Source organism: Lepisosteus platostomus, chromosome 5 (genome assembly GCF_059453375.1).
Source record: "Lepisosteus platostomus isolate fLepPlt1 chromosome 5, fLepPlt1.hap1, whole genome shotgun sequence".
Classification (NCBI taxonomy): Eukaryota; Metazoa; Chordata; class Actinopteri; order Semionotiformes; family Lepisosteidae; genus Lepisosteus; species Lepisosteus platostomus.
The window spans coordinates 57,077,859-57,100,581 of NC_142615.1; the positions used below are offsets into that span (position 1 = coordinate 57,077,859).

General features: G+C 40.0%; 1 protein-coding gene and 1 non-coding gene across 2 annotated transcripts; one reads left to right on the forward strand and one right to left on the reverse strand.

Moving 5' to 3' along the window:
• The first annotated feature begins 950 nt into the window (after positions 1–950).
• Positions 951–1,022, forward strand: trnai-uau (transfer RNA isoleucine (anticodon UAU)). Its single transcript has one exon. It is a non-coding gene; the product is annotated as a tRNA-Ile (tRNA).
• A 15,359-nt stretch (positions 1,023–16,381) lies between these two features.
• Positions 16,382–22,309, reverse strand: LOC148669964 (uncharacterized). The gene is made up of 2 exons (XM_088632439.1): positions 21,704–22,309; positions 16,382–19,150 (listed from the first exon to the last, which is right to left on the reverse strand). Exons 1-2 carry the CDS (start codon positions 22,089–22,091, stop codon positions 17,490–17,492), a joined length of 2,049 nt encoding a protein of 682 aa, XP_088488565.1. The 5' UTR covers positions 22,092–22,309; the 3' UTR covers positions 16,382–17,489.
• Positions 22,310–22,723: the final 414 nt, after the last annotated feature.

The following is a 22,723-nucleotide window of genomic DNA, read 5'->3' on the forward strand; positions in this document are numbered from 1 at the left end:
TATTAGAATTTCATTCTAGACAAATTACGGACCACATTTATACTTCTAAGGTATGCATTTAATAGACATATATTTTACATCTTTTGCCCACTGGGGAGACACTACAACAGGTAACACCCCGTGCGAAACATCATGAGCATCTGTAAAACCTCTCTACCTGCCCGTTCTTCACAGAGATGTGACGAGTGTCTAAAGGGGCATTTTTAGCCGTAGAAACATTTTATCATTCCGTACTTTCCTGTGCAGTCAGGCCAGTTCCACTTCAACTGCGCCCGAGAACGGAGGTCATTTTGAAAACAACAAGAGCAAAGGGACACTGCATGTCTGCAGAACATCACGTCTGAGTTTCAGGACAGTAACATCAGAGATTGGAAGCTAGGGAGTTTCAGGTTTGTTTTTTTATTATAGGTTCATGAAAGTCTAAATACCTTTGCAAGAAGTACTTCAAAATCCCAGTCAAATCCAGTACAATTGCTGCACAGATGTGCATTCTACAATTAGAAAACTGTCCGTTTAATCAAACACACCGCATAAAGCATTTCTTAAGCAGGAGATATCGTTTTGGAATGCGTCTTTCTATAAAAATAAAATTACTTCAAGGGCGCTATAAGCAGAGGTGTGAAAGCCTGCTCTACAGAAGAACTATATCCAGAGATGCCAAAGAAGTCGAGGTTTCACCACGTGAGAGAATGCATCTCAGAAAATGAAGTTGCAGTCGCTTCTACGCATCATAAGACTACTAGGTCAGACAACAAGAGCTGAAGAGCCGCTTTCGAGAGTATTGCGGCCGAACGCTTAAAGAGCTGGATTAAAGCTCCAGTCTTTTCGGGGGCATCTCTTGGAATCACACCGCTGCAGCGTATCTCCTTGTTAAGAATCCCTTTTTTTTTTGTTGCTGCCTCCAGATGTAAACCAGATTCAGAAAAGAATAATTTGAACAACATTATTTGGGTGCGGTGGCCAAGTGGTAAGGTGTTGGTCTTATAAACCAACGTTTGTGGGTTCAAACCACACCTGTGCCTGTTTCATTTGTCACTACTTTCCTTGAGTTACAGAGTCTTTAAAAAACTTGCAATGTAGGAGTCTCTATAGTAAGAGAATGTAACTGTTGCCAGTGATTAGTGTTCTTGCATATCCTGCCCTGTTTTTTAGTCGACAAAGCCTGTGTTTCTTCACACCCATCTTCCGAATGATCGCCTCAGCATTAGGAAGGAACGTGCGTTTGGTACAGCCCCCACTCCACAGTCTGATCACAAACAGATCGGGTGAGCTGTCAGTCTAGGTTGAAAGTAACGTTCGAAAGCACTAAAAATCTGACTTAGGAACGAGAAGACCGTGTTTTTATAAACAAGTAAACGATAAAATAATATAAGTAATGGGACAGAACATTGCCTGCCTGCAAGACTATGTCATGCTAAATGCCACAAATTGTGTTCGTCCAGTCGTGTCAATTGTCCTAAAGTTAAGGAAAATCGGATTCAACTGGTGCATTCAGCATGTGTTTCTTCAGGATAGTCGAGTGGTTTAAAATAGAAAATTTATAGATTTGTGTCTTTTAAGCTTTGTGCTCCGCTCTCCAAATACAGGCACGGGTTAAAATCCCACTCCCGACAGTCAGGCATTTTACCCTGTCTTTTTTTACCTGTCTTTACACTGTTTCAGTCTTCTTGTACTCGCTGACAATCACAACAGGAGGAAAACGGAGAAACTGCTTAGCAAGAACATAATGGACAGGAAAAAGCTTCATGAGCACGTGAATGTGATTAGCAGCAGTAAGGTATGCATTCAAATGTTGAAACCTCAATTATAAAAACAGCAGAGGAAAGGTGCAGCACAATGCAATTTGTGAGAATTCGCAGGTTTTTATGCTGCTTGGACTTCTTTCAAGCCTATGAAGTAACCCCCGTTTCATTTTCATTTTCAAACCTCAGAGCCGAATAACAAAACAGTTTCATGTGTGACAGCATTCCGTTGGAAATACCGTTTCCACGATGTATTCGGCGAACCTGAATGAAATATTTTAGTGCTGGCTCAAATGCGAGGAATTTCAGAAAAACCTGGAAAAGCAACGCTTGCAGTAAATGACATAAATTTAAAGCGTGTAGTCGGCATGAACAGAACAACACAATGCTCTGTAAAAATGATCTGAAGCCGCAATTCCTCTTTTATCTAAGGCAGCTCATTCCGATACGATGTTTCTGCATAAGAAATGAGAAATGCCAAACTCTGTTGCTATTATTGTTACCCCTGCTCCTGTAGTTTTAAACTCTAATCAGTGGGTATGTAATGTTGTAAAGGGGCTGGACTACTTTGTTCCATCCAAATTCCATTATGTGAATTTATTTTTTTGAATATAAGCATTAACAATACAATGCGTGATCAAAAACCGTTTCTTATTAGCTTAAGAAGCGGCAGTGTTTTGACAAAGTGTGGTATTCGAAAAGTAAATGCTGAAGTGTTTAATGCTTCTGAGCAGATCTCCCACAATTTAGACAAACTCTTGTTCGGTCGATGATTTCAGATCAAAATCTGAATCAAGTGGAAAGAAAGCTGAATTCCGCAAAGGTCATAAGGCACTGGGTATCACTGTTACGCCATCAGGTCATGCTAGGAGGATTGGGGGGGAAATTTACACAGAGCAACCCAATGTGGGGGCTGAACCCACAGTTCTGAGATTAAGAGATTCATGCTTTATCAACTGTGCCTATTTATTGCTAGTGCTACAGCAGTAATGTTTCTAGCTGTGGATAAACATGACATAGTAGTCTGACAGCAGGAACACATGGCCCACAATCACTGACAATATCACTATCAGATTTGGCTGCAGTATATTGTGTTGGGAGCAGCAATATCTTTCCTGTAGAGATAGGAACATCCAGAGTGGAGACGCCGGCGAATGAAAACGAAGCTTCATATAGTACGTGCGCGCTACCACTGAATTAAACTCCCGATAGTGAACTTTTTCTGCAGGTCTTTAATTGTGTTAGGAAGAGTGAACAGTCAACAGAGCGCATTTTAAAGGCCAAAACAAGACAATTAGATGTGAAGAGAATTCAGAACAGGAGCCTCTGCTTCTCTGTTTACTGAGCTTTCGGTGAACGTCAAAGTGAAAGACAAATTCACTATTTTCACTTTTTAATTAAGGAACAAGAAAACACCATCCTTCGAGCCGGATTCAAAACAGCGATATAACAATCGCCCGCTGCTCTTTGAAACAGTTTTACGCTGTAGCAACTGAGCTATGGAAAGGTCAACTCAAAACGCATACGTTTTGTCATACGCGTAGCCCAATGTAGTGTAGTGTTTCTGTCTATTTAAATCCCAGTTCAACATCAAAATACTCACTCCCATAGTCTCTTTTAGTAGAAGAAATAGACCTGGATTCTACTGTATATTCTACCAGAGATCTTACAAAACGTTTGAAGGGATATCAGTGCAGGCAGAAATTGACTCTTTTGCTAGTGGGATCAGGATCATAGAAAACCTTTCTTTTGGATTGAGAAGAGGATCATGGTGACACTCAAAACATCCCTGTCTTTGCTTGTTTCGAGGACTTTTGAGCTGCAAACATCGGTTCAAATCAAAACTCTGCTACTGCAGTTGCTTCTTGGAGAGTTTCTTCAAATCTTTCAACTGAACTTCTTGGGATATTGAAGATGATACCATACAGATTGTGGTTTTCTTTTGATCAAAAAGTTTATTAAAATATGAGCCTCTTTTACCTTTGTCTTGGATGTTTCGCAAGGTATAATACTTTCCCTTGCATCCTCAGATAAACATTCTAAATACCACAAAGTAACAATATATGGAATACCATTTATTTTAACATATGTTTTAAAATGTACTCTTATTTAAAGCTACATTTAGTGCTAGGTAAAGATAACGTTGCTAATACTGATGTAGTAGAACTGTAAGATGAATTGATAGCTTTATCTGAGCTAAAAAAGTCCTAAAACACCTCCTATAACAGGAAAGGACTCGTAGCAAGATTAAACTCCAAACGTTGCTATTACATTATGCATTATGTAAACACGACCCATTTCAGCTTCTGGTGAGTGCAGTTTTTCCAAATGGAATCAAAACTACAGCTCAAATGAAATAAAAAAAGTGTATGTGTCTCCTTGCTGTAACAACTGTGCCAAAACTATTCAGATACATCAGAATAGCATCAAAACGTGACTAGATTTTATTGGATATTAGGAAATGTATTTTTGTGCATTTCCCCCTACTATCATAATACCTTCCTGTTTTCATCGTGTTTATTGTTTCTGCCTGTGATCTCGGAAATAAAGTATGTGTTCACCGAAATATTCCGGGAGTTTGCTGTGGTTTGAGAGGAGTGTATGAAGGTAATAAAGGACACAGTGGGCATTGATTTGTCAAATATACGTATATTTACGGCGAAATTACGTCTATACGTATATATACGTCGCCTCGACGTATAATCAACGTCGAATTGCAACCGTAAAATCGACGACATGAATAAACGCATATATAACGTCGAAAACACATCTAACACAGTGCCTGAGGCTTTTTACTGTATGTATCGTGTGTGCCGCAACTAGGAGTATACGGCACTCTGCACTGTGCACAAAGTAAAATATTTTCGCAGTAATTAATTTATTATATTTACTATATTTATTATACACATGTCAATTAATTACTGCGAAAATAATTTACTTCGTGCACTGTGCAGAGTGCCGTATACTCCTAGTTGCGGCACACACGATACATACAGTAAAAAGACTCAGGCACTGTGTTAGATGTGTTTTCGACGTTATATATGCGTTTATTCATGTCGTCGATTTTACGGTTGCAATTAGACGTTGATTATACGTCGAGGAGACGTATATATACGTATAGACGTAATTTCGCCGTAAATATACGTATATTCGACGAATCAATGCCCACAGCTTGGCATACAAGGGTTTTGCTGAGGGGGTCTTGCCACCTGCCTGAAAAAAAACAGTAAAATGTTTGAGTGCCTATAGAGTTTCTATTTTTATTTTCTTGACAAAAGTTGATACCATTTCCTGGACACCCCGTCCCCCATCAGTGCGTGGTGCCCGGGAAAAATCTGTAGGGGGGAGTCTGAAATTCTGAGGGGGGAGTGATATTTCGGTTGAAACGGATCTGTACGGTGCAGCTACCCAAATGAAATCTCGCAGCTATGCCATTGATTAGTGCTTCATGATAGAAGATAACGACTAGCAATCTGGTATTTGCGATGAAGTTCAGTTTCACATTTTTCGTCACTCTCACGGTTTGTATTGCCTGGAGCGAAAAGTACCATAAGCGTTCATTTTTGCAGCTACATGGACGTTCTGAATCGTTAAGAAAAAAATGTTGTAAAACCAACAGAAAGCACAGACTGCTATAACTAGTCCTAGTTATATAACGATTTTAAGTATAATGATAAACTACTGCAAGGAATCGGTCCACCTGAGCAAACAGGATCGTAATGTTGACACTCAATAACGACACTGATATGTGCAGTTCCTGGACGGATAGCCCTCCTGCCCATCAAACAGACTGAGTGACTGTTCGTGTCATTTAGTGTTGTCTGACCATTGACAAAGTACAACTATTTTTTTTAGGGCGCAAATTAAGTTAGGTAAATCTTTTTGCCCAAAACTGAAGGGGCAACATTCCCCCCTCCCCCCGTGATGCAAGGCCTGTCCCCATCCTATTCCATAATGTCATTATATATTATACCATACAACAGTGACCGATCCTTACTAACTGCATGCGTTAAAATTGCACATCAGCTCATAGCAGGGGGCACATAGCTGCGATGTATTATCAATGTTAAATTTCAACCATAATATCGACAACATTAATAAACGCATACGTTGAGAAAATATCGAACCCAGCATATTTTCCGGTTATATACCACAATGCATTGCTAGTATTCGTTGGTCACCATTTTGGACACCTTTTTCAAACGTAGAAGTATATCCGCAAATATCTCAGCAATCCTCTTTTGACGAGTAAGTATGAACAATAATAATACTATCTGAATATGTACAGATCTTTCTTAATATTAATTTGATTAAAATAGTACGTGAATAAGCAAAAAAATGGCACATAAAATAGTGTGAATGGGGAAGATGACACAAAATCGTTTTGCCGTTTCTCTTATTCTTATTCTATGTTGTACTTTCAAACTTTGGGTACTCTTTAATTAGGACAGACTTTATTGCTCAACTGCTATGATGCAAGCCAAATTTTATACATTTATTTCAGCTTTGAGCTTAGTAAACCGTTCATTTTTTAGATTATACTAAAGAAGATATTAATCATCATTTATTTGGGAAGTAATATTATATAATTTTCTCCTAGCTGCGGTGCTGAAGTCCCACCCTACATCAACAGAAAAAGAAATAAAGGAGCACGCAATGTGTTACTTGAAGAATGCATATGCAAGGCAGGGGGCCAGGAGATCTGGACTCTGAAAATAATAGGTTTTTGGTTCTAACTGTTAGGACAATTAGACAGGGTTTGCAAATAGTGGACAAAAATCGTGTTAATATTTTTTTTTCTTGGAAATATAGAAGTTGTACATTTTAAAATGTATATTTGAATCAAAATGTGGTTTTGAGTTAGTGTGTTAATGTAATTAGTTTTGTGTTTGTCATTACTATACTGTATATTGCCATGTTGCCAGAATTTGTAGCTGAAGTTTAAGACTAGTTGTGTTTTTTATGATTATTGCCCATATGTTGATTGTTGATTGATTGTATACAATGTATAATTTGAAATACATATGTTTCAGGTGTGAATGTGTATTTTCAGAATAAATTTCTAAACCTAATCATTGGCTTGGTTTACTTGTTTCTACACATATAAAACTTATCTTTGATGTATAAAAGACCTCTACCCATATACGTATAATAGACCTCTAATGTTATCCGTATAATAGACCTCTAACCATATACGTATAATAGACGTCTAAAGTTATCCGTATAATAGACCTCTAACCATATACGTATAATAGACCTCTAAAGTTATACGTATAATAGACCTCTAACCATATACGTATAATAGACCTCTAACCATATACGTATAATAGTCCTCTAAAGTTTTCCGTATAATAGACCTCTAAAGTTATCTGGAACTCCAACCATATATGTATAATAGTCCTCTAAATTTATCCGTATAATAGAACTCCAACCATGTATGTATAATGAACGTCTAAACATAGACGTATAATTGACGTATAACTTTAGACGTATATTAGAATTTCATTCTAGACGAATTGTAGACCACATGGTATGCGTTTAATAGACGTATATTATACGTCTTTTGCCCACTGGGGAGGGAGGACGCGCGCATTCCTCACGGGGAGCGCAGAGCAATGAGCCGCGCCTGCAGCTCTCTGAGTCTTTTCTTATATAACCACTGAGTCCGGACACAAAGCGTTTCCAGTCCGTGTTGGAGATTTACAATTCAGAAAACGTCTATCTCGAGCAGAAACTGATCTTTCTGCTTTAGTTAAGGTTATCGGAATCGGCAGCTGCTGTGGGGGTATAGCGTTTGTATCTCTCGTCTCTGGCTAAACACTATCTACTGTAAAGTATAGAAATAGACAGAAGATGAAATACAGCTACAAATACTTCACTAAGGCCGAGCAGATAGGAAAGTTTAAATCAAATGTTCTATAAATCGATCTGCCTATATTTTCGAACTCCCTGTTCGAGCTCTGATATAATCCTCTCTGCTCCTGTCGTTGTCACTCTGCATTCCGTAGGGCTACAGGTTGATTTCACAATGCCACATTTAATTAAATACAGGAGAAACCGCAAGGACAACAATATGTTTTATGAAATCTTCTTCTGGATTTATATTTCGGTCTTTTTCCTTTGAATGCATACCATGCCGTGAATCTTTACTCGATTACAGGCACCCCAAACAGTTCTTAAGGCAGAAATCGAAGCCCATTTGATTTTCTGCTAATAACGTGTTAGTGTTCACGAAGCATTTCCCTGCACATCATGTGCCCACAAACCGGTTTCACCGTTTTCCTCTTCCTGTCGTTGTTAGCGAGCACAACAAGACGGGACAAATGCAAGAGAGGGAAAAGGGAGCGACTGTCAGGAGTGAGATTTGAACCCATGCCTCTATTCAGAGACCAGGGGTGAGTTTCCCAAAAGCATCTTAGCGCTAAGAACATCGTAAACTCGCTCTTAAGATCGATCATTGATTTACGAGTGTTTCCCAAAACCTATCGTAACTAAAGTAGAACGTTAAATCCTTCGTAATATGCGTGCTCCCCGACCCACTCGTTAATCACTAAGTGCTTCTTAAACCTGGCTACCTCTTGCACCAACCTTAGTGACAGAGATCGCCAGACAGAGCACATTCAATTCACGTCATGGGAATTCTCTGGAAATATGGATTACTAAGTGTTTATATTAAGGATTTTGATATTTTGTTGTACTATGTAAGAGTAAATTCGAAAAAATAACATTTATTTATACAGTTATGAATTTATTAGTCATCTTGGGTAAATTTCATATTCATAAGTCAAATGTTTTAATAATACTCACACTTTTATTACTTTTGATGGGGTTTAAATTGTATTTAAATTCCATAAAGAACATAAAACATGTAACATTACAATGTAGCGCCACGCAGGGCGGGCTGAAAATGGCACCTGGGGACTACCGGACTGTATATAGTGGGACGGAGGCTAAGATACAGTCTCTTCCCTTCGTGTGTGTGTATGTTAGTGTAGGTGCAGCGCTGTAACCCCTGTCCCTGTGTGTGTACCTTTCCCGATTTGAGTTATTAAATGTGTTGTTCAACCCCATTCCCTGAGTCCCACGCCTGCTCCATTCCGTACCGAAACCCGCGGTCGATACAATATTTTAAGTTCGAATGCCGTTTTATGTTCTGTCTTGATTGTTTACGGTAAAGCTTAGACCTACTTGTTTTTAAATTTGATTATAGGTCTTGTATTTGTTGAGTGACATGTGCCAAGCTTAGTAGTTAATTTTTCCAGATGTCACGTTAATAAGACCAATTAAAAAGGAGTCCCAACACACCCAACAACTTTAAATAACAACAGTATTTTCTCTTGAAACACTGTGATTCCTAACGATGGCAGCGTGACAAAAAATATTGCTTTAAATCAAAGACGTTGTGCAGGACGCATACACTGTTCACACAGTTAAACTTGGTTTTCTTTTACGGCATGTCAGTCATTTATTTTATTTTCTCTTAGAAACAATAAGGGTCCCATTTTGTGCCTATCTATAACGCTTTCGCTTAAATGTTTGTTAAATTATGTCATGTTTACTTCATATTCCTTTTCACAACTTTATTTCATCACACTGAAGGACCAAAACCAACACCATATAATGAAAGTATTGTCAATCGATTGTTTGTCAATCGACTTGTGATGCTTTTTGCTAAGCGACTTCAGGGGCGGGGTTAACAAAGAAGTACTTTATACTCGCTCGTTAAATGATCGATTAAGAGGGGTTTTGGGAAACCCACGAAAAAGTAGCTCGTACGTACATCGTGAAGTTGCTCGTTAGTCTCTAAGATTCATCGTTTTTGGGAAACCCCAGAACAGCCAAGCAATGAGAAGACAGGAGTTCTTGAGTCTGGCACCTTAGACCACTCGGCCATCCTGACGAGGTACATAGGTTGGTGTGTTAAAAGCACCAGAAGTTCACAAAAGTGAGAAATGCTTTACTGGAAAAGCGGCACGTTGCCTTTTGTTGCCTAAACAGATCGCGGAAATCAAATATTCGGATCGATTCAGAGTGTGCTTTACAGCCTTTGTGTAATATTTTAAATTGTTTTTTAAAAAGTGTGTACTGTGTTCTACGTTTAGGACTAGTTAGTGTGGTAGAATATGGAGATAATCTCCAGCTCTGAGCTCAACTGCAACAAGTAGTCGTGCTGAACAAGTCAGAGCCCAGCTGTACGTGTGCTCAGTGTGGTGCTCAGGACTCAGGGGTATTGGTTGTGGTTCTAATTTGCACGAACTGCAGGGGCTCTGATTCAGAACATTTCAATTTATCTGTTCAGTAAGTTAAAATGCAGGACACGTTAAAATAGGATTATTACTTTGTCTCTGTCCCGTTTGTATATAACTGAATGTCCCTTACAATTTTAAGGACACACACCTACTAATGCGATACTCATTGCAAATAGTCCCAAAACAATCACATCCGGCAGCTGCACGGTTGAAGGTGAACATGTATCGTATTCTAATGGCTTCTATTTCCATTGATGAATGAGACAGATTCACAAGGAGATCCTTCACACGATTAAGCGAACACATTACCTTTTCTGTCTGATGTAGAGGCTACATTTGTGTCAGGAGTACTATACGGGTAAGTCGAATACACTTTCAGTGGCTGCATCTGTAGCGCTTCATCTAAGAGGATTGTTAGAGCATAGAGGTGTTCACCCACCCAACTTATTGTTTGATCATCTAAGAGGATTTTTTTACTTTCGCACATGGTTACATTTGCCCACACAACATATAATCTCTGAATGTCCAATGGCTGGCTCAATAACCCTGTTTTCCCTTGGGAACCACCAGTGTACAGTCCTATCCCATTAAAAAATATAACAGATATACTCAATATAGTCAATTAACAAATATACAAAGATATTATGAACAAGAGAACTCTTGTTCATATAGATCCAGGTTTACACAATTAATTTCATGCATACTCGAAGTGCTTGAAGTCTTGCTCTGCTGTTTTAAATATACCTCCAAAGCATTTAGTTGTGTTAACTACCAAATTATTTGAACTAATTTAACGTCATATTCAGGAAATTCAGCAGAAAGTCTTCAGACTTGTCATGGCTGTTGAAGAAGCCACCTCTTGAATCTCACCCAGGATTTCTTGAGAGATCATTCAGCGAGCGAGTCCTCCCTCTGGACTCCGCACTAAACTGAAAGCTGCACGAACTCCTTACTGTGTGTCCTGTACTATTACAGGTGCTCTCGTCTAGATGTGGAGCACAGCGACAAGAAGACCTTGAACTTTTTCCATAAGTGAAGGAAAATTCAAAAGAGCATGAAAAGTATGGATCATATAAAACATCCATGGTACAACTCGAGAAAAAACTGAAGGACTAAGCAATGACTTTTGATGATTACAAGAGATTCAAGAAACACAACCGTTTTCAACACAAAACACAAGCACACGGGCTTAAATCCTGAAAGCTTAAGTTAAAAGACAAAGTGAAGGATGCGAACTGTAAACTCTCTTCACGTCTTACAGTTTATGAAATAAAAAATATTCTTATTTCTTAATAATTTCTTACTGCTGATAGACGATTAGATAGATAGATGCATTTTAACAAAATCACAATTACAAACATTTTGGGTTAAACTGTTATTCACACACTCTAACGGAGAGAAACGTTAGCGTCTTCAGGTGTGTGAGTCCACTTCTAAAAAAAATAAAAAATAAAAGTTATATGAAATTAATTGTTGTACGTTTTAGGCTTGCATAGCCTTATGAATATTTCGGTTAAATCTTTTTTTTCTGTAGTAATTTCAGTTGATATTAATATTAGTCATGATTTACAATTTTTGGACATGGTTCATCTTAAATAATTTTGTAATTAGTTTCAGTTTTGGAAAATCGCACCCAGAAGCTACCAAAACTGGTAATGTTCATATACTGTGTAATGCAATAGCAGTATTTTGGGTGGGAAAGCAAAGAGTATTTCTTGGTATGAATCCCAACACTTCATAAGTGGCGTTCGAGGACTTTTCGCTTCAGATAAAGCTGTCAATACATCATAGATTTTTACTCAATCAATATCAGCAGTGTTATCACCACCGAACGCTAAATATAGATGCTGGCAATACTTCGTGAAATCTTTGTAAGAAAATCCAAAATACTACAGAAGCAATCAAATGTATACGTTTCTTTTGAATCAAGAAGAGGAGGATAATGATAAAACATGCCTGTTTTTTCTTTTTTCAAGGACAAATGGATTATTGTGGTGTAAAGATGGGTTAAAAACCAAAATCATCTGCTATTGCTGCTGTTTCTTTGATAGTTTCTTCAAATCATTCAACTGATCATCGATATCGAGGAATAATATACAAATTGTGGTTTTCTGTTAATTGTTAATTTTATTGTAATTACATCTTCGTTTTCAGATGTCTTGCATGTATCATATAATAGTCACCGTGGGTCCTCAGCTAAAATGTTTTAAAAAGTACGACAAAAGTACAATATGCTTAACAACATTTATGGTTATATCTATATTAAAATGAAGGTAAATATACCAAGATATTAAAAAACTATTTTACAGTCCTAACCTCATAATGCTTGTGAAGTTTTCCAATAAATCCGAACTGTAACTTTGAAATATTATTGCTGAGAATGCAAAGAGAGTACAAAGATCAAATTCAATGAGTGAAAACACAAAAGTAGTTCACTAAACTGAGTTTCTTCCCTGAAATGATTTGCTTGCGAAGCACTAAGCAGCCTTGAACAGATCACGGAAATCAAATATACAGATAGGTTCAGAGTGTGCTTTCAAACTTTTGTGTAACATTTTCCTTTGTTAGGGTGGTGTTGTCTTCACAATCTGGGTTAAATAAAAAGGAGTGACATCAGTGTAAAATAGCTTTCCTTCTTGGGGAACAACGGTTGTGTTCCATATTTCTAATTATTTTGGTTTCAAGATCTCAATTTAGTGTGAAACATAAAAGCACGCTGGATAAATCTGTTACATGTCATTTACAATGGTTTTTCAACTAATAGCCCGTGCAGGGATCAAACCCTAGCTGTTGGTACGAGTTGCATAAGGCTCTGCAACATGCAGATGATAAACTAATCTCTGCTTCTACATTATATACACAGTGAGCTATATATACAAGCCTACTGCCCCCTACGGGCTCTGTATTTGATTGTGGTACAAGACTGGTGGAGAAATTAAGTGAGGAGGGTGTGATCATTAAAAGGCTCATAGCGTCCCTGGGAGGGCTCAACCCACCACCCTTTTGGTTAACAACCGAGCCACAAGACTCATTATACAGCTTAACACTTCTCGGTCTCAGTGAAAGTGATACACTCCGTAAAATTTCGGGAGATTAATTTGTTTTTAAAGGAAACTCACCAACTGCGGCTGAGATCTACTGGAGTTTTTTCATTCTGTACTGCGATTTCTGAAGGGTACCCTGTGAAAATACGAGTTTTGACGAGAAGGGATGGACATCGTAAGGTCAGCAGACTTGGGGATTGGACCTTTTGGTGAAGGCTGCGGGCTCAGCAGCAGCAGAACCTGATCAGTATCAATTGACTCCGATATACTTTGAAAACTTAACGTCTGGATTTAGAGACAGCCGTGCTACTGATGCACCATGGGGTCAATGTTTCTGGATCTGTTATTGAGAACAACACCTACACAAGAGCTGTGCAGGAAGAATAAAATGTGTTCTGGGAAAAAGAGACACTCTTCAGAAGAGCGGTGCTCCTCACAGGAGAGAATGAAATAAAAAATTTAAAAAATCGCGACGCTGTTTTTTCTCCTTTGGGAGATTAAAAGTAGCTGCTTGTTGTGACCTCCTGGTGCAACGGTAGCGTGTCTGACTCCAGATCAGAAGGCTGTATGTTCAAATCACTAGGTCAGCTATAAGTTTTTCAGGTTCTGCTGATACTGAACCCGGAATTCTCACCATGCAGTTGAGTTCTATCTGTACACCACATAGATAATCTAAACAAAATAGAGCTGTTCAGGACACGCAGTGAGGAGCTCACGCAGCGAATACCCTTGAACACAAAAGAGAAGGAAAAGTTCACATCTGCTAAACATCATGTCTGACTTTAGAGACAGCTACATCAGAGAATGGAACTCTAGAAGTTTTAGATCTCTTTTTTTATTACAGGTTCAAACAAACCTGAAAGTTAGGGAGTTTCAGGACACTTTTGTTTCATTAAAAAGTGTGTGAAGCCTTTAAATGTAATTTGAAAAAAAACACTATTGGACATTAGCTGGTGCTTTTGTAACGATTTGCTATTTAATGCTGGAAAGAAAAGGAAACAGACCCAATGTAACAATGTAAGAAACAGCAAAACGATTTTGTGTCATCTTCCCCATTCACACTATTTTTATGTGCCATTTTTTGCTTATTCATGTACTATTTTAATCAAAATAATATTAAGTAAGATCTGTATGTATTCAGATAGTATTATTATTATTTATACTTACTCGTCAAAAGAGGATTGTTGAGATATTTGCGGATAAATACTTCAATCTTCTACGATTGAAAAACGTCTCCAAAATGGTGACCAACGAATACTAGCAATGCATTGTGGTATATAACCAGAAAATATGCTGGGTTAGATATTTTCTCAACGTATGCGTTTATTAATGTTGTCGATATTATGGTTGAAATTTAACATTGATAATACATCGCGTTTAGGTGCCCCCCTGATGTGCAATTTTAACGCATGCAGTTAGTAAGGATCGGTCACTGTTGTAAGGTGTTATATATAATGACATTATGGAATAGGATGGGGACAGGCCTGGAGTCACGGGGGGAGGGAGGAGTGTCGCCCCTTCAGTTTTGGGCAAAAGGATTTACTTAACTTAACTTGCGCCCTAAAAAAATAGTTGTACTTTGTAAATGGTCAGACAACACTAATTGACACTAACAGTCGGATTGTTTGATGTGCAGGAGGACTCTCCGTCCAGGAACAGCACATATCAGTGTCGTTAGTGAGTGTCAACATTACGATCCTGTTTGCTCAGGTGGACCGATTCCTTGCAGTAGTTTATCATTATACTTAAAATCATTATATAACTAGGACTAGTTATAGCAGTCTGTGCTTTCTGTTGGGTTTTACAACTATTTTTTCTTAACATTTCAGAACCTCCATTGATGTAGCTGCAAAAATGAACGCTTGTGGTACTTTTCGCTCCAGGCAATCCAAACTGCGAGAGTGACAAAAAATGTGAAATTGAACTTCATGGAAAATACCAGATCGCTAGTCGTTATCTTCTGTCATGAAGCACTAATCAATGGCATAGCTGCCAGATTTCATTTGGGTAGCTGCACCGTACAGCTCCGTTTCAACCGTAATATCACCCCCCCTCAAAATTTCAGACGCCCCCCTACAGATTTTTCCCTGGGCACCGGCCTGTCCAGGAAATGGTATCAACTTTTCTTAAGAAAATAAAAATAGAAAATCTATAGGCACTCAAACATTTTTTTTTTTCAGGCAAGGGGCAAGACCCTCCACAAAACCTTTGTATGCAAAGCTGTGTAAATAAATTAATTACTGCGAAAATAATTTACTTCGTACACTATGCAGATTGTCATATACTCCTAGATGCAGCACAAACAATGTATAAAAAGCCTTTGGCACTGTGTTAGATGTGTTTTTGACGTTATATATATGCATTTATTAATGTCGTCAATTTTACAGTTGCAATTCAACATTGATTATACATCGCGGCAATGTATATATATGCATAGCTATATTATCGCTGTGATATATAAGTATATTTGACGAATCACTGCCCACTGGGAAGCCAGGGTATCAGCTTGTTACCCTCTCCCACCCCTCTCTGTGTACAGTAGAGCCACCTGTCCTGACTGGAGGAGCTCATCGAGCAGTGTCTGGAGAGAAACCAGGGTATCGGCTTCAACAACGGACGTGGGGAGCTTGTTCCCCCCTCCCACCCCTCTATGTATACAGTAGAGCCTCTTGTCATGACTGGAGGAGCTCATCCAGCTGTGTCTGGAGAGAAGCCAGGTTATCAGCTTGTTCCCCCCTTCCACCCCTCTCTGTGTACAGTAGATCCTCCTGTCCTGACTGGAGAAGCTCATCCAGCTGTGTCTGGAGAGAAACCAGGGTATCAATTTCAACAACAGGGCTGGGAAGTTTGTTCCCCCCTTTCACCTCTCTCTGTGTAGAGTAGAGCCTCCCGTCCTGACTGGAGAAGCTCATTCAGCTGTGTCTATAGAGAAGCCAGGGTATCAGCTTGTTCCCTTCTCCCACCCCTCTCTGTGTACAGTAGATCCTCCTGTCCTGACTGGAGGAGCTCATCCAGGTGTGTCTGGAGAGAAGCCTGGGTATCGGCTTGTTCCCCCCTCTGTGTACAGTAGAGCCACATATCCCAACTGGAGGAGTTCATCCAGCTGTGTCTGGAGAGAAGCCAGGGTATCAGCTTGTTCCCCCCTCCCACCCCTCTCTGTATACAGTAGAGCCTCCTGTCCTGACTGGAGGAGCTTATAGGCATCCTCTCACGAGGCTCCAGTAAATGTAGGGGTTTGTGCATTTACAGGCACAATTATTAATTGTAGCATTAAGTCAGAAAATGATTCTTTGATGGCTATTAGAAGACCGTCCCAGCGGGATACTCAGCAACACACACACTCGGATACTAATACAAGAGAATACATTTATTAATGCATAAAATGTGCATTTGAACATAACAGATCTTATAGTGAGGGTTAGCAGAATACAAAAGGTATACATTCAATCACGAAGAGTTACAAATACTAAGAGGGACATACATTCAGTATATCATTCATTTAGACCGTTTCGTAAATGAACTTGGTTACAACTTCTACACTAAATACTCTAAAGCAAGTACATAACTCATAGGAATTAAATTGATATCAACTGGCATTGAGGCAGTGCTGGTTTGACGTGAGAGAAGGAGAAGGAGGGAGAGATTTCTGCTGCGGTGCGCTGCTGATGCTCTCTGAAGACCGGCTAGTTAGTGTTGGCTGAAACTAGCAGAGTTTGCACACAGAAAAGTGACTGCAGATCTGAGCAAGTCACACTCTTTAGACAGGAAGAAGACCGGTTCGTTCCCGATGTAGCGCGAGTCCTGAATACTGATATTCAGCTGTCCACAGTTCCAAAAGTAGTTCACTCGTTGATCAGGTGAGCGTTCACAGTGGGTTCACGAGGCATGCTGCTGGGCTAACCTCAGGTGGATCCTTTGGTTACACGCTGGCAACCTCCGTTCTCAACTCTTAGAACAAGGAAAAGTCCTGGCACTGGGACAAACTGGCCGTTACGTGACTGTCTGAGCTGAGTCTGAAGATGTCCAGGAGGAGCTGGAGGTTTACCTGGAGGAACTACGGTCGCTCATTGGTTGAAAGATCCATGGGCATTTGAGAATCATTTTGTGACTTACTGCTACAATTAACAATTGTCCCAGGAAATGCACAAAACCCTACAGTTATTGGTGTCTCGTGAGAGGATGATTAACCATGAACTCTGACCTTGGGGTTGTAAACCACTTGGGATGAGACTCTCCCTTGGAATCTGCACCAGAGATGACCATTCATTAGGGTGGCTGATGGGACTCAAAATTGGGAGTTGTTCCTTATCAGAACACTCTATCAGCTAGAAAAACACCTTAAATGTGAACCAAATGGAATGGCCTCTCTGTATCAAGCACCACTTGAGATGAGGGAGAGAGAGACTGGCAAGGGAGCAGCAAACTTAATTCCTGTATTTTAATAAACCTTGCCGCTACAACGGTCTTTCTCCTGAGTGAATGCGCTGGTGGGTTTTTAAGTCACTTGAGCAACTAAAACTCCTCCCACACTGACTGCAGCTGAATGGTCTCTCTCCTGTGTGAATGCGCTGGTGGGCTATTAAGCTACTTGACTGACTAAAACTCTTCCCACACTGACTGCAGCTGAACGGTCTCTCTCCTGTGTGAATGCGCTGGTGGGTTTTTAAGCTACTTGACCGACTAAAACTCTTCCAACACTGACTGCAGCTGAATGGTCTCTCTCCTGTGTGAATGTGCTGGTGTGATTCTAAGGCGCTTATCTGAATAAAACCCTTCCCACACTGACTGCAGCTGAATGGTTTCTCTCCTGTGTGAAAGTGCTGGTGGACTATCAAGTTACTTGACCGACTAAAACTCTTCCCACACTGACTGCAGCTGAACGGTCTCTCTCCTGTGTGAATGCGCTGGTGGGCTATTAAGTCACCTGACCAAATAAAGCTCTTCCCACACTGACTGCAGCTGAACGGTCTCTCTTCTGCGTGAATGCGCTGGTGGGTTTTTAAGTTACTTGATTGACTAAAACTCTTCCCACACTGACTGCAGCTGAATGGTTTCTCTCCTGTGTGAATGCGCAGGTGGGCTATTAAGTTACTTGACTGACTAAAACTCTTCCCACAATGACTACAGCTGAAAGGTCTCTCTCCTGTGTGAAGGTGCTGGTAGGGTTGTGAAATGCTAGACTGACAGAAAGGCTGCTTCTCCCTGTGCCTTAATGGCAGTTTGTCCACTCCATCTGAGCAAGGCCTTGAGTGATTCTTCTTCATCCCCTGATCGTGCTGGGGTCTCTTATTCTGCAAATGCTCCATGGAATGGTCTTGCTCTGTGTGCTGAAACTGAGATTTGTTTTCTCCATAGTGTCCCTCAGTGTGCTGCTCAGCCGTGTGAATCATCTGGGGCTCCTTCTCCAGCTCTCTGAGACTAAAACCATCCAGTTCATTCAGTTGTTCCTCTCTTTGCCCAAGAACAGACATACTCTCTAGTTCATTAAAACTTTCAACAATTTTCTCAGTAACCAGATTATTAAACCTGTGTGTAAAGCATTCAGATACTAAGGGATCATATGACTGTTTCAGACTCTGCAATGACAGTCTTTCGACTTGAACAAAACAAGGCCTAATTATTATCAAGCCCTGTAGGAGCTGCTGTTGCTCCTCCCTGTACTGACTCTCCTCTGTGTGCTGTATCTCAGTACAGTTCTCTTTACCAGGTACATCAGTCTGCTGCTCTGCAGGGTCAATCAACTTGGGATCCATATCCTGCTCTGTAAGATTTAAAGCATCCAGTTCTTCACTGTGCTCTTGTACAGAGACACAGCCCAGTTCATTACAACCTTGTGTAATATTGGTTGTGTCCAGATTATTCATCTTCTCTGTAAAATCATCACATACTAAGAGCCCAGGTGTCTCACTCTCAGGCTCTGTCTTCATCATGGGCACAGAGTCCAGATCCTTGACACTCTGTCTGCTCTCTGTGTGCTGCTCACTAAGTGCCTCTTTCCCTTCTGAGGCAGGGAGCTCTGTCTTCTGCATCAGACTGGAGCCCCACTCCTCCTCACTGTGCTGCTGTTCAAGAGGAGCCCTTTCCCCAGCGTCAGAGAGAACACTGGCCTCTGAGCCTGTAAATACAAGACAAGACCTTCATAAGAATAAACTTTATTTTATAGTTTCATACCTTTAGAGGTGGCTAATCAAAGCATTTTACAGAAGGCCAACAACAAAAAATACACAAAATTAGCACGATGAGAATACACAGTTAGAGGAGACAGTAGACAGTAGACAGTGGTACTAAGTACAGTAGGAAGAGAGGGGTACAGAACAGTTAAATAAAGACTCTTCTGTAGAAAAAGGTTTTGAGTCTGGATTTGGAGTTTAGAGAAGGTGACTCTCTGATACCTTGGGGAGAGAATTCCAGAGCTTGGGGCAAAACAGGAGAAGGCCATGTCACCCATAGAGTGTAGACAGACTGGGGGGAAAAATAGTTGAACACAATTAGAAGAGCTAAGATTGCAAGGTAGGGAGTAGGGTGATAATATCAGACCAGTATGGAGGTGCCAAGCCAAGACTTGCAGTCTTATAGGTGAGCAGGAGGATTTTTAAGTCGATATGAATCTTGACAGGAAGCCAGTGCATGGACTACAGGATAGGAGTAATGTGAACACTTGCACTAGACCTGGTCAGTATGCTGGCTGCTGAATTTTGGACATACTGAAGTTTGTTCAATGTGGATTTAGAATCCCCAGAGAGTAGAGCGTTACAGTAGTCGATTCAAGATTAGACAACACTTTTCAGCCACAGTTAGTGATAACATAAGGCGTAGTCGAGCAATATTTATGAGGTGAATGAAAGATGTTCTGACAACATGCTGCACATGTGGGTCAAACGTCAAATATCATCCACAAGTTTTTCAATTTAGACTGAAGCTCAAGTACAAGACCATCTACAGATAGAGTTATACATTGGTTGTACAAAGTTGATGGGTGGTGCCAATAAGCATGATTTCAGTCTTGTCACAGTTAAATGAAGGAAATTTTGAGTCACCCAAGTTTTTATATCAGGGATACAAATAAATAGAATAGAGACAGCCACATCTGCATCAGGTTTGGTATGGGTGTATATTTGAGTATCATCAGCATAGTAGTGATAGCTGAGGCCATGTGATCTTAAAAGCTTTAAACTACACACACGCATACAATACACTCACAATCAATTTGGGTTGTTTAAACATAGCGGAATAAGTGGGTATAAGGGCATGTTCTGATTTATCTTAATCAGAAACCTAACTACCATGTAAAAAGTAAGACTTCTGTAATAATATCACAATTACATTACATTTACATTAACACTCCACTGAGAGAGAGAGGGGGGGTTAATACAGACACATTGACTGGACACTACAGCACATTAACAATGCACCGAAACAGAGGTTAATACAGTCATGCTGACTGGACACTAGAGAATATTAACACTGCACTGAGAGAGAGGGGTTAATACACACACACTGACTGGACACTCCAGTATATGAACACTGCACTGAAAGAGAGGGGTTCATACACACACACTGACTGGACACTCCAGTGCATTAACACTGCACTGAAAGAGGGGTTATACAGACACACTGACTGACTGGACACTACAGTGCATTAACACTGTACTGAGAGAGAGGGGTTATTACAGACACACTGACTGGACACTCCAGTACATTAACACTGCACTGAGAGAGGGATTAATACAGACACACTGACTGGACATAACAGTAAATTAACACTGTACTGAGAGAGAGAGGTGAATACAGACACATTGATTGACTGGACACTACAGTACATGAACACTAGACTGAGACATACAGACATGGTCAAACTGTAACTTAGAGCATCTTACCACTGCACTGAGAGAGGAGTTAATACAGACACTGACTGCACACAACAGGTCATTAACACTGCACTGAGTGAGAGGTTGATACAGACACTTTCTGGACACTACAGTACATTAACACTGCATTGAGAAAGAGAGGGGTTAATATAGACACACTGGATTAATATTCAAGAGGACTCAATACAGACAGACCCTGGACGACAGTAAAACTTAAACCAATATATGTTTATATACACAATCATTAGTATACTTATAAAAATTTAGACCAATACAACTTAAATACAATACTTATAAATGTTCAGGTGGGTAGCTGCCTCAGCATGTATAGGCTGCAAAGGAACAAGAAACAGGTTTATTCTATGCTGAAAAAAAGAAGAGAGAAAAAACACGGCTCCACGGCCGAAACGTTGTGTTTTTGTCAGCATGGAATAAACCTATTACTTGTTCATTTATAAATGTTGTTTCATAATGACGTTGGATTACAAATTGATTCAGTGGAAAAATTGTTGAATGTGAACGAGGTAACCGGACAAAACAGTTCAGTTTCCAGTAAAGATTCCCGTTGCTACATCACACAAGTCTTTCCCACTTCACTCTGCATCTCTGCACTATGTTCTCACCAGTGAGGAAAGTTTTTATGACAGTTTGATAGTTTGCTAAATAACGAGAATGTTAACTCTTGTGAGATGTTTTCTTTAAAATAAAATTTATTTAAAAAAATCTCACCATTGAGTTAGTTATAGACACTGTTTTTTAACACACACACACTCTGACTTCATACAAGTCACCACACTGACCTGACAGCTCCAGTTTCGTGTCCATTTCTTCTTTTATTCCTGCAGTTACTTCACAGGGAAGCGTCTGGGTACCCTGATCTGTCTGTCCCTGATCTCCTCCTGCTCCCGACTCCTTCTCCCACAGCTGCAATCTCCACTTCAGGCTCTCGTTTTCCTTCTTCAGCTGCGCCATTTCACTCCCGACACTGTCCTCCACACACTGTGTGATTTTAAACACGGCCCGTCTCACCAGGATCTGGGAGACGCTGAGGAGTTTGTCTTGAAACTCGTTCTCGGAGTCAGACATCCTGTTTCCCAAAACTTCTGACACTTCATACACGATCGATTTGAGCAAAACCTGCATGAAAGAGTCAAGCTGGGTTTGCAGATTTAACAAGCACTCCGCCATCCTTCTTCAGAGTCGGTCAGAAACAAAGGCTGACTTCCGAAGTTTAAACAGAACTTATTTTTTATTCTTCACAGATCCTGTTGTCAGGGCTGTGCTCTGTTCAAGCATAAACATGCCGACAAAACGTTATGTATTCAGAACCTGAAGTTATTTTAAAGAAACACAACAACTTTCTTTAAAGTAAATGATTCAGTCACCCACACGTGTGAGAAATATATGCAGTGTCGCGCAGTATAATGACGTCATTCGTTAGGGCAGCCGCGACTTCAAAACAATCGAGAAGCGGAGCTGAGAAAGAGGAGTTTCTGCAGCCGGATATAAACTTCACTGCACCTCCTAGCGCCACCTAGTCAAGAGGAGTGAATCACCTGTGACATTCGCCGTTCGTAACGGAACAGATTCATTTTTTTTTGCCCTTCCACAACCTTCTTTTCCAACGAAAAGTGGATTTTTGTTCTGCATCTCCCTATGCACGTTTTTGGTTAAGGAAAAAAATCAGTCATTTTCTTGCCAGCTGGCAGTATTTCTTTTGCACCGATAAGCAAGATTTATATATCTTATTTCGCACATTGTGTGAATTTCTCGAAAAACAAGTGGTTCCAAGAAAGGAAATAAATACTTGCATTTAACAA